The following is a 12,509-nucleotide window of genomic DNA, read 5'->3' on the forward strand; positions in this document are numbered from 1 at the left end:
ATGATAATCGCGAATTAATTTTTTTTTCCCAAGCCGTGGGAAAAGTTTATATATTAGACATTTAAAAGTCACCTTTAGTTTTGCCTTGCGGTCCACCTCTAGATATGAGATCCCCTCCGTCTTCTCTCCGCCATACTATCTTCGGTGGTGGGTATCCTCTGGCCTTACACACTAGCTTAGCAGAACCACCCTCAGGCACCATCATGTCTCCAGACGTCTCTTCATATATAATGTCGGGTGGTATGACAACTTCTAGAAACGCTGTCTGTGCAAAATAATTAGTTTCAGTCGTTTTATACCGTTTCAAGATAATGTATGTATTCACTTAATATTATAATATCTTGTTTGATTTGCTAATTGCTTTTTAATACATGTAGCTCCAAAATGAGATCACTTATATCAAAATGCCAGGATAGAGAATTGGTATAGTAATCCTAGATTTGGGTTCCTTTAAATTATTATTTCATTCATGCCTCCATTGCGATTTAAATCTCTACAAAATACAGATAATTAATTCGTACAACTAATTAAAAATATTGAAATTCAATATATCGAAATTAATAGAATGGCGTACATAAATTATAATAATTACCTGCATTTTCATTGGATCTGTATTAACTTGGCACATGTACTGTCCCCTGTCCTCTCGTTTCACTCCGCGAATGTTGAGTGTCCAGGTATTATAATCGTTGTGGGTGACGCTCAGCCTCGCATTGTTCGTGATCACGTGCTCGTGTATAGCTAAAATTGCCTTTGTATCCGCCTTGATCCACGCTACCTGTCTCGGGAAATGTATCCAACAATCCGTCATATACATAAACTTTCGAACAACAAAGCAAGTCGGACAGAAACTTCGAAGTGAAAAGATTGGAATGGAACGGGTTCAGTCCTGCATATTCGATTATTCAACAATACAATACAATTTATATAACCGTAGCTGAGCGCTGAATTTTTGCAAGAACAAGTCTAATTACAAGCGAATTCTTCCCAAGAGGCAGTCATGACAACGATCCTTGAGCGAGCAACACTATCTTGTTGCGAGAACCTCGCAAAATGCTCATGGAATTTTTAATTACATTTTCGACTGGTAGCCGCTATGAGGCGTACTGTGGGCGCGCAGTGAAAACGCCCTCGTTTCGTCCGTTTTACCAAAGGCGTCGACATCGCAATAGAACTTAATTTCCTGCATAGCTTCTTACAAAAAAGTGACTGTTCCCAAAAATATGGCATTAAACTCTCACAAAATTTCTTGTGCTTAAATATACCTTTACCTTTTCATTCATTATAATTGTTAAGTAAAATCTAATATGAATCATTATACCAGTGCAAAGTGCGCTACAAGAGATCAGTGCTATCATAAGAGTGAAGATTCTACTGTGGTTGCTTTCTTTATTCGAAAACAACTGGTGCAACACTAAATTGTGCTCTAGGGAACCTAAAGGAACTTTTACTACAAGTGTATATTTATATTCCACAAACAAAATTCTTTGTGCAGTTACCTTATTTCATTCATATCTTCAACTCTTTATAATACCTATTTTATTTCATAAGAATGTTAAAGAGAACTGGGAAGAACAATGCAAGTTTAGAAGTTAACTAATAAAGTAAATTGTAAAAAGCATATTTTTTAAATGCAAAAATTGCAATTGGTCGTTGGCAGTTAAATTTAGTATTACTTCTAAAAAAGCATTGTTCGAAAACTAAATAAATACTATGTTTATGTGATATATATAAATAAATTAGTAATTACCAGTTAGAAACTCATCCATACCAGCGGTGCATATCGAAGTTATGTTATGTTTAATGTTGTAAGTGCATTTACAATTATTCCTACTTGCCTTTCGAGTAAACTAATTTTTATGTCAACATAAGAAATAAAACTAAATCTGGACGTTGAAATAGAAAACAAAGAACGTGTCCTACACAGATATTGTCATATTATATGCTGTACGAACATAGATAACATAACAAATGTTTCGATAATACCATAGGAGATGTAGATTAGCTGTGGGGACAGTTGAGAGCTCTGGCTCTCGAAATGATTGAACAGGGACCAAGGGGGTTTGTCCTGGCTTTATTTTAATTTCGTAAAGTGACTGTTTTGCAAGCCCTCCTTACTTAGATGGAGCAACCTCTTAGAGGTTTGTTAAAGCATTTAGCAGAAAACATGGATGTTATTATCGTGTCAATTTAAAAACTATTATATAAGTCTTACTTGATTATGATAAAACGAAATTGAAATATGAAAATAAATCATACAGTAATCCTGCCTCATTATCGATTTTTTCTATACTTTAATTAAGTTTTTCTCATATAATAAGCTAATAAATAATTATAAAGAGTTAGATCTAGTGCGATTGTGTTTGCATGCTCTTTTGAAGTTAATTAAATACTAAACTCAAGAAACGTTCCAGAAAGTATGCATTTTTATGCTATATTTTTGCAAAAATGTATGCTTTAATTGTCCACGTATAAAACGGCGGCGGTTTAATAGTGAATTCTTGAGCTTTAGTTAATTTATGTACGTGTGTGTATACGGTGCAAGTGGTGCATTGTGTTATTACTAACTATGCTACTATTGTGAGAAAAGTCTGTGCGAAAGTTATAGTGTCACACTCTATGCTAGATAGAGACAGTATCTAAGTATTGATGAAAGTGCATCGAAAGTCGTGTGCTAAAGAAGTGTGCAGGAAGTGTGAAAGTCAGTGCAGAGGTCTAAGTAAGATCTATAATTGAGATAAATATTTATTTTTACACTTAACTTTGTTGCTTTTTCTGTCTTTAGTGTGACTTAATCATTTAATAATCAATCTACATATTAATGTACAATCAACTTATATTGAATAACCAAACGAACGGCATGTAAGGAAATACCTAGTTTACATGTGAACATTTTTCAAAGCGACTGAGTACGTTGTGTATAAGTTGAACCATTTTGGTCTCTGTTTATCTTTCAAGAGTGAGCCCGGTGCGCTGAGAATAGCGTGATTTATGAATAAATAAGTAATCAATAACGGCCGATCGTGTCTCACAATTATAGATCTTATCTCTGAAGTGCAGAGTGCTCCTCTATTCAGTCGGCTAGCTGTATTGAGTTAGTTTGATACACACCCTGGCGGTGGCGGAGTCGCCACTCACCCTGTAACCACCGAGGTTATTAACCACGCAGGTGAACGTCGCATCTCTTCCTTGTGCGATGGTCACATTCTCCAGGGGGAACAAGAAGTCCGGTTCCAGACCTAGGGCTGAAACAAATATTATTATCAGGCGTTTAAAAAAGTCAATGGGATGATCAATGTTGTAAGGGATATCTCTTATTCTTCTTCTGATAAATATGTTGCAACTTACATTGTATTGGAAGATTTGAACGCTGTCAGGTTATAACATACAATATAATCAATAGACTTATGGAAAATATCAAAGACTATTTTGGAATTGAAAACGTTAGATATATTTATATGCTGAATAATCTGCATGCGTCATTTATGACATAAGATAACGTTCAAAAGAAAACGGTGTAGATGAATTGCAAATAACTAATTTTAGATATTCATTTAAAGAAATATGTTATTTTCAAAATATTTAACAAAACTTGCCAAGTACTTTTCTTTCTTACTATTAAGGTATTAGAACTGTATTATATTGATTTATCCTAACATGAAGCTATTCTGAGAGCTAGCAGATAATGTTGAAACAACCAAACTCTGTCTTAAAGATGTACAAAAATTTAAGAGTTATTTTTAGGAGACGCTTAAATATATCTTGGCGAGTCTTTTGTATTGTCGGAACGAATGGATCGCTGGGAGCGTCAATATTCTACGTGACCAGTCGTGTGTCCAAGGAAACATGTGTCGGAAGTGAAGACTATCTATTTGCTCATAGAATAGCGACGGCTACTGATCATTTGTTGACATTCAAATCTACCGACGATTAGATCTGAATTCAACGGTAAGGACTTGGATACGTCTTTCGTCCTGACTTTCCTGGTTTGAAAATGTTTGATCTAAAATAACTTTTGTACTTGCAATTCTATTTATATATCTATGAAATGCACAAGCTATACTTTTAATCATTATATTTGACTGTTTTATTACTTGCTCATTGCACAGTGTTATTTCTTACTCACTGCGCAAAAGTGTCGAATGTTTTCAAGTTTTTGAAACTTATTTCCGATATTACATAGAAATACATTAATTAAATAATTGCCCTATACAAAGAAATCGAAAAAAATAATAATAATTTAAAGGCGTTTATTGAAGACCCTGGGCTTATTAACGGTTGATTTAACTTGTTGGCATGTAAATAAGACTTCATCGAATGTACTTAATTTTTAATTGAAAATAAAAATTACAGCACATTCAGAATTTAAAAGAAACACCTAACCAAAAAATCTTTTATACCTACATGGAAAGTTGGATTGACTTTTTCGGAACATAGAGCCCCGATAAAAATAGAGTGCATCAAAGCGAGCCAATACCGTCGTGTTTGCGCACGACAACGTGTGGTCCGCCCAAATGGGTCAATTGAAACACAAGTGCAAATGTCGCTACGCTAAAATGCCGGCGTTATAACATGTCCTACGAACATCTAGTAGGTATGTTACGGATATAGAAGACGATACAGTTGTAATCTATTTACGGATAGAATATTCGATATGGCGAGTGCCTCAAAATTAACCCTAGGGTATTGATTGTGTGTGTTATAGCGCAACCATTGCAAATAATGTATAAGATGTGAGAACACGATTATTGAGTTGTGCAGATGGAATTTTGGTAATCATTTTAATGTTAATCAACACAATGTAGCTACCTTAGTATTTGAATTCTTTTAAAATCAAAAAAAACTGAAACACCAATCTAAAATTGAAAATAGTTAACAAAATTAGTAAAGAACAGTTTGGGTCAAATAAAAAAAAAAGAAACCAACATTATTCCAACAATTTTACGTAACAATAATACTTATTTTGATGAAAGTACTATATTGAAAGTTCTTACGATGTTGGAAGGACGCGTGTATTTCGTGGCTCAGAGAAGTTGAATTTGTTTGCCATAACTAGTTAAATGTTGGCCTAAACTTTATTTAAATGACAAACTCTAAGAGATGTTGTAGTCCTTGTTATTGTACTTCAAGTCCATTTTAGACTTGGGTCAAGTGAACTCCACGGAACAGATAGTTTCGATAATTTTCTGTTGAAGATGGAGTAAACTGAACTTAAACAATCAGGTTTTGTCTCTTGATTCTGGAATATTTTTCGAATATTCATTGAATAAGTCTTAGTTTGTTTATGGTGTTAATCTGAATCTTCAGTATGTTTTAAACATTTTATATAGTATTTTCATTCTATATCCGATATTCTTTCAAATTATTATACACGTTTCACTGATTATAAAAAACGTTTTCACTTTATACCCTGAGATATGTGACGTCATTCAATAAAAATATTACGTTCTTAAATATTATAAAATCAAATTAATATTCACGTCTTTTAAATCTTGAAAAGTCTGACAGTTCCGTTAAATAAATTCAAGTATTTCATTGGATACAGAGGAAATAATTCAAATGAAAATGAATAACGTCGGACTAGGAGTAATAATGCTGAAACAATGTTGCAGAAAACCAAGAATTTGGTTTGGGTTTTGAGAGCTCGGTCGAAGTAAGTGAATTCTTTAACAACATTGTTTCTAAATTAAAACAATCTCATAATTGCACATTCTCTAACTTCTTTGATGCAGCGTATTTTACGCGGGGGGTGAGGTGGTCCAGGGGTGCGGGGCTGGTGAAGGGGTGAGTTGGCTTGGGGTAAGTTTTGAGGCGAAGTTAAGCCGATTAAGTGTCATTTCCGCCGCGGAACTAGCACTGTTCATTAAATATTTCGTGCGACTTAATTGCTAAGGTCGTCTACATGGAAATGTGGACGAATTCGATTTGATTTCGAAGACGATAACATCTTAAATTATCTCTAGTTTACCAATTAAATGAGCCGTGAATTATGTTTATACTGAAAGAGCTACCACTTTCTTGTAATTCGCTGTTTATTAACGTTTTTCCAAATCCATTGCATTACGTAAACATCATACTACAATTATAGAATCATCACCGTGTTATAATACATACAACGTATTATTGATATTTATGTCTGAATATTCTCTTTGGAGTAGTGTAGTACCTGATTATACGAAAAACCTAAAAAAAATTGGTCCCGTGCGAGCTACACTTAAGGTAAATATTATTGAAAATTTCAATTTCAAATCATCACGATTTCGCACCCAAAACGTAAATAAACGAAAATACTATACAAGAACTTCTAAAAGCAATTAGAGAAAGCCGTCACAAGTGCCCACTTAATTTTTAAAGTTTAAACACAAGGTAGTCCTCAAAAGGCGAATGGAAGAAAATTCATTAAAGACCTCTTGACCAAGGCACGTGTTGAAACTATTCTCACGTGTAAACGAATTACCAGTAAGATAAATAAGAACCGCACCGACGAAACCGACTACCAATTACTCGAAGAACACACCGAGAGCGAGTGGAAGAAAAATAAGATTTTTCCTGTTCTATATCTAGATGTTTAAGATTAGACGAATTTTATTATGTCAATTGTTTTGTCATCCACGATGTGATAGTGCATTTTAAACTATTTTTATAAATATGTTGTTTTACTTAATGAATAAAATTATGGTAGTATTTGATTTGTAGGCAATTACAAAATGTTGGTGATTGAATTGTGTTATTGTATTTTTGGTAATTTTTTTGCTATTGAGAAGTAAAAGTTATGTGAGCCGTACGTCAAAATGTTCCAGAATGCGATATAATTGCAAGGTGGATAAAATTTTCATGAAAGTATCTGAATATATATAATGTTCTTACGTTATACTTTATCATACTTTAGTATGATGAGATAAACCTTAATATTATATACATATATATTGTAATAACTGTCATCGTATTTGGAATTGCATTACATTGTTTTGAAATAAAATACATTCGTTTTTTATCACACAAATCAAACAATCACACAAAAAAACAAAGTCACTTTCTCTGTCCCTATGTTTGTATAAATGTATGTTTTTTTTAATAGACAGAGTGATTCAAGAGGAAGATATTAAGTATAATAACATCTATTAAACTACTCTGAATTTAACGCATGTGAAGCCGCAGGTAAAAGCTAGTATGTGTGTATTCTTTTCGTTTCACACAATGTGTATTCTCTATTTAGAACTAGAAGAAACGCATTTGTTAAGACTAGTTCTCAATAGAATTAAAGCGTTTTATATCAACAAAGCGTTATTCTTAAAATTTCTGCAAAACAAAAGCATAGTTCTATTAATAGCGTATTTCTTAAGAAATCAGATTTTCATTTTGTTGCCGCGCACGCGTTATTATTGGCAAATAAAAATGTTCATCACGCATATAAGCAGCGTGGGTTTCGCGGTACTTTTTCAATAACCCAAGCTCGGGACCTAATGGCCGCCAGATGGCAAGTTGGGCAAAGTGATGCTATCAAAAAGCGGTTGCGTCGGTTATCGGAGCACTTTGCGCTTTCACCCTGACGAGGGTCAACTTACATGTGTACATCCTCAGATTCGGTACGAAATTCCACATTTCTTCATTATCTATACATTACAATTACCGAGGTGCTTCGAAATTTCTTAGCCGCTCAAGACAAGTGAGCGCGTAGGTTTAAGCGCGCTTGGGTAAGGTAGGATTATTTTTAAATGTACTTGATAATTTTTCAGCCAGACATATCTAGCGTTTGATGTATATAAATGCAGCATTCGTTTATAAATTGCAAATTTGGCGCCGCTAGAAACACGATTTAAATTAAAGTACCTACCTTTTTGAATAAAATAAACGCTTAGTTTTTATCACGTATATATTGCAATTTTATTAACGTATAGTGATTACACAATTCCAAAAATTTTCTAATAGATAAGTCTTCTTAAGTACAGGTATTTGAATAAAATATAACTTGAGCCAGTAAAGTGCATCATCAACTTAAAGTGAATTATGTTCACAACATCTAACTGCAGCGTCTCGTCTTCTGTAATATTTTCCGCAACAAGCTACTTTTTCCCTTCTTAGCGGATTCTTTTAAGCATAATTCTATTAGGCGTCACAGTCGTGTCATAGTTCACGGAACGGAGCAGCTCCGAGTTCATAAAATGCTACAACAAAAGACCTTTGCGTTGAACGTTTATGCTACTTTATTTGAATAAATTTTCTTAAATAAAAGCACCGTTTTAGCTACCCGCATGCATTGTTATTCAGTCGACGATTCTGAGGCGCGCGCCCCTTAGCTTATCGTCGACCCCCAGCCGTTGTAAATTAAATAAATATACATCTAATGAGCGGAAATACAATGCATGAATAAGTTGAATAATTGCTCCATCCTGTACTTCACTAGAATTTTCTTTGAACATTGATCAGTAAAATGTTTATGATGGAGGCAATAGTAACTGTTATTGCGAGTAGACGCACATACAAGAAGTCTAATTATTATGAATTAAGAAGTAAACTGTTGTCTTTTAAAATAATATTGAATTTTCATTTACAATATTTTTTTCCATTAAAATTGCGTAGGTTTGTACAAATATAAGAAACAATGATTTTACCTACGTGAATGAAGCGTATAACAGTTTTTATTAAATGAAAAACAATAATTGCCATGAACGCAGGTAAAAGTTTGTTTTGTTCGTTGTTTCATTTTTTTGTTTGAGTATGAATAAGGTTTCATATGCGGGTTGAATTGTTATATTTAAATATCATTCTTTGTGTTTTATAAATAAATGTATGAGTAAAGCGAATTTAATTATTTACACCTAATACACTTTATTAGTCTTATTATACTATATTTTACCCCAAGAGAAGGAACCAGATATATTTCAATTTAGTGTTTATAGTGGCGCCCGCTAGTATGAGTGCGCTTGCAAAGTCTTTGCGGTAAGATTAAATTTACTCTAGACATTTATGTTTAACTGTTTTACTTTAACACCGCTCATAGAAAATACAACGCTTCTTTTACTTATTTTTTACAAAATTCTTTGTACTTTGTTTTGAACTATAACAAATTCAATACAACACAAGAGCCTTTTCATTGTATTATTTATCATCAATCGTATTCAACAAAGGATGGATGAATTCATTGTGACTATTGTCGAAGCTCCACACGGTCAAACGCGGCGCAGACAAATAAGAACAACCGTGAGCTCCATGTATAGAAGGATAGGAGACATGAGCTCTTATATTCTTGTACCTACATTGATCTGGGAATGTACGGCTTGTTTCCTCTGAACAGAGCCTTTGAAGCGGTCTGACGGGTCGGCCTTTGAGAGTTGCACGGACGCATTTTGATAGTGCTATCGATTTGAATTACTCTGAATAGATTTTTAGTTCGCTCGTCCGTTGCATTGGTGTAGTGTTTATATTTTTGCCATTTGAACATCGTACAATCGCATCGAATTCTGTATTGTCTGTGTTTGTCGTCATTTGCAGTATTTCCAACCATATTCAATATCGATGTCGTTCTAGGTTACGTACAAGCTAGAAATATTTGGTTTATACAATACCTAGTTTGTCAAAGCCACGACCTACATACAAATTTGATTAAAATAGCTATAAATATGTTCAGTAAGTTAATATGTTATTAATATTATATAAGACTGTATTAATCGACATTCTATTTGTCTTTTGGCTCATGACCCCGTCCCGCTTGCGAAGGCAGAGCGTTCGAGAATTTCAATTTAGGAGAAGAATGTGCCGACATAACGTGTGGCCCGAGATATTTTGATAGGACATGTTCTCCGTGAATAAATCTTTTTAATCGTGTTAAAACTTTTAATAGCGTATTTAATATATGATAATGCTATCGTGATGTCCAATTCCCGTGTAGCTGTGGATTATTCATTCCCACAAAGTGCACGCCACTTGAGTATAATTTGCAACCTTTTCTATTTCTTTTAGTACGTTTTAAATTTTCTTCCTAGGATATCCAGAAAAAGAACATCTATTTAATTAATTATTATATAATTTGTCTTTATCGATTGAGACAATCGCCGAAGACGGTGAAAGATGTTTAAAAGGTTATATAAGATGTTTTGATTAACGACTTACCTACCTACTAAGTATTTAATTATTTAATATTTTCTTATCTACAAAAGTAGAAAATTCCGGTTGATAAATGACAAACTATATTAAGTGCATTATGAAATTCCGACTGTGAGAAAAATAAAACATGTCTGTAACGCTGACATGGAGCTCGCTAGCTCATATTTCAAATATTACTATTAAAATATATAATAATATAATAAGGCGCATTGTTACCATCGCATCATAAACGGGACAATATAATTTTTATCAGATTGAAATCGAAATTACGGCCGCACACAGCGAACAAGAGCAAATGAAACAGCCAGTTAAAATAAACGAACTTACTATATATAAATATGTAAAGATAAGCTTGTTTTCATAAGCCATATCAAATTCATTACGACAATAAACTCCCAAATGTATTTACAAGGGATCACGTCATGAATAAATTTCGTCAACGGAAAGTTTGATGCGTGAAATAGCGGTGCTAACTTAGACAAAGCTTTAAAATTGAGTATATTTATGTGAGTTTTCATAACGTTGTACGACAAATTGCTCGCTTATACGAGGATATCTGTGTACAGATAGCATCATATCCAAAATTGATTTAGATGAAAAAAAAATTCAGTAAAAATTGATAGTCGAAGCATATTCTATAGTCGATTTTTGTCCATAAAGTGTTTCAAATTTGAGTTGTCTACTATGGCGGGGTACAAAGTGTCCAATGTATAAAGCTTGATTAACTTATTGCGTAACGTAACATATATGTGATTTATTCAAAAAACATCATTCATTTAATGTTTTTAATAGAAGTCAACGAATGAAATTTAGAATATTATAATTTCTTATATTTTTAATTCGTATATTAAATGTTAAATGATTGCACACCCTTTTTTTATTAAGATTATTTTCAAGATATATATTAAGGCATTTCGCATTCATTACCTCTCCAAAGATAAAATTCATATCGTACAGCGATTCAAGGCACCGTTTACTTTACGGATCCAATTATCCATAACAATTTTACATCTCATAAACTCGTTTGTCACATTTCGCAGTTACGGCTGTAAACGCGATAGACGAAATAAAAATATCGAAAGTGTCCGAATTTAGAGATTGTTTCTAATAAACAAAATTCGTCGGTGAGACTGGTGTGCAGTAGATAAAACCCTTATGGGCGCCGGACAAGTGACGACGGTCACGTTTTTAATTACCTCAGCCTCATCCGTAATGTGTCAACTGAACTCTAATGTCTACACGAGATCCGACTCACGAAACTTTCGATGAAGTATATTTGTAGACGTCGATTCATTAATTAAGCAGGAATATTACGATGTAGAAATGACTGGAAAATATTCAAAGCTCATTCAGCGTTTTTTAAAGAGATTACCTGGTGCAATATTATAAAAGTAACTTATATTTATTTAATTCGTTGTTCATGATATTATGATTTATCGTTCATTACAATATTATTATATACATTTCAGATTATGTAATTACTACCCAGTATGATGATTGCAATAATAACTAACCTGTCCTCGGCTCCGTCCGGGTTCACATTTTTTAGGAAGTTAAAAAAAAAATTTTAAAAGTCATTATTGAAATCCAAGTGGAGATTAGTCCCCACAGTCTTGCTCAGCCGTTCTAGAATAATCTGACACGACTTACAATATCAAATTTTTTTTAATATAAACTAAGGGTATTTCCGAAATACGATGAAAAATAAAAACGTTATGACGTTTTGTCTCGAACTATTTTCTTGAACCGCTTACACAAAGTTGAAAGAACATAGCTAAAGGCAACTAAAAGTCTTAAATATACTTAGCAGTGAGTTTAAAAGCGGATAAAGCATTAAACGCAACAGACTGACGCAAAATATGCTGTTATGAGGCGTCGGGACGTTTAACTATTTCACAAATTATTTGTGTAACTTTGCTGGGAAATTTTTAAGAAAAACGTTTTATTGAAGCCTTTATATTCTCGCGGCTGTGGATAAGTTGATGAAAATTTTATTTACAACGTAATATAACTATTTGATTGAATCCATTTTAGTTAAATTGTTGCAATATTTTTTAATAAATAATTATTAACACTTTATACTTCAGACATACATTTAGGTAAGACACAATAATATAAAAACTATGCGAAGTCATTGAATATTATTATGGGAAAAAAAGACGAATCTTGAATGTTTTAATATCACAACCCAAATAAGCTGCTATGAGTATTATTCCAAAATAAATTAGCAGAACACAATATAAAACACACGAATATGGGAACGGAAGCTGTTTAGTTACTATTAAATAAATATGACACGAGTCTGGGTTATCTATAGCTTTCGTGTTAATTAATACTTAGTCTGGCCATAAATACTGTTACACTTAATTATAAAAAAATATTACATTTGAATTTCGAATCTGTCA

At 33.1% G+C, this 12,509-nt stretch overlaps 1 protein-coding gene across 2 annotated transcripts in view; it reads right to left on the reverse strand.

Annotated features, from left to right (window-relative positions):
• Positions 1-12,509, reverse strand: part of LOC119829510 (lachesin-like) — a 53,319-nt gene that overhangs the window by 19,946 nt on the left and 20,864 nt on the right. The window contains exons 3-5 of one of the 2 annotated variants that reach the window (XM_038352053.1): positions 3,139-3,245; positions 593-778; positions 73-265 (exon numbers count right to left, since the gene is read on the reverse strand). In XM_038352053.1, coding sequence (XP_038207981.1) covers positions 73-265; positions 593-778; positions 3,139-3,245 — 486 coding nt within the window. Of the gene's footprint in view, positions 1-72; positions 266-592; positions 779-3,111; positions 3,246-12,509 lie in introns of both variants that reach the window. The other variant, XM_038352052.1, reaches the window with a different exon arrangement.

Source organism: Zerene cesonia, chromosome 10 (assembly GCF_012273895.1).
Source record: "Zerene cesonia ecotype Mississippi chromosome 10, Zerene_cesonia_1.1, whole genome shotgun sequence".
In the NCBI taxonomy this organism is placed as follows: domain Eukaryota; kingdom Metazoa; phylum Arthropoda; class Insecta; order Lepidoptera; family Pieridae; genus Zerene; species Zerene cesonia.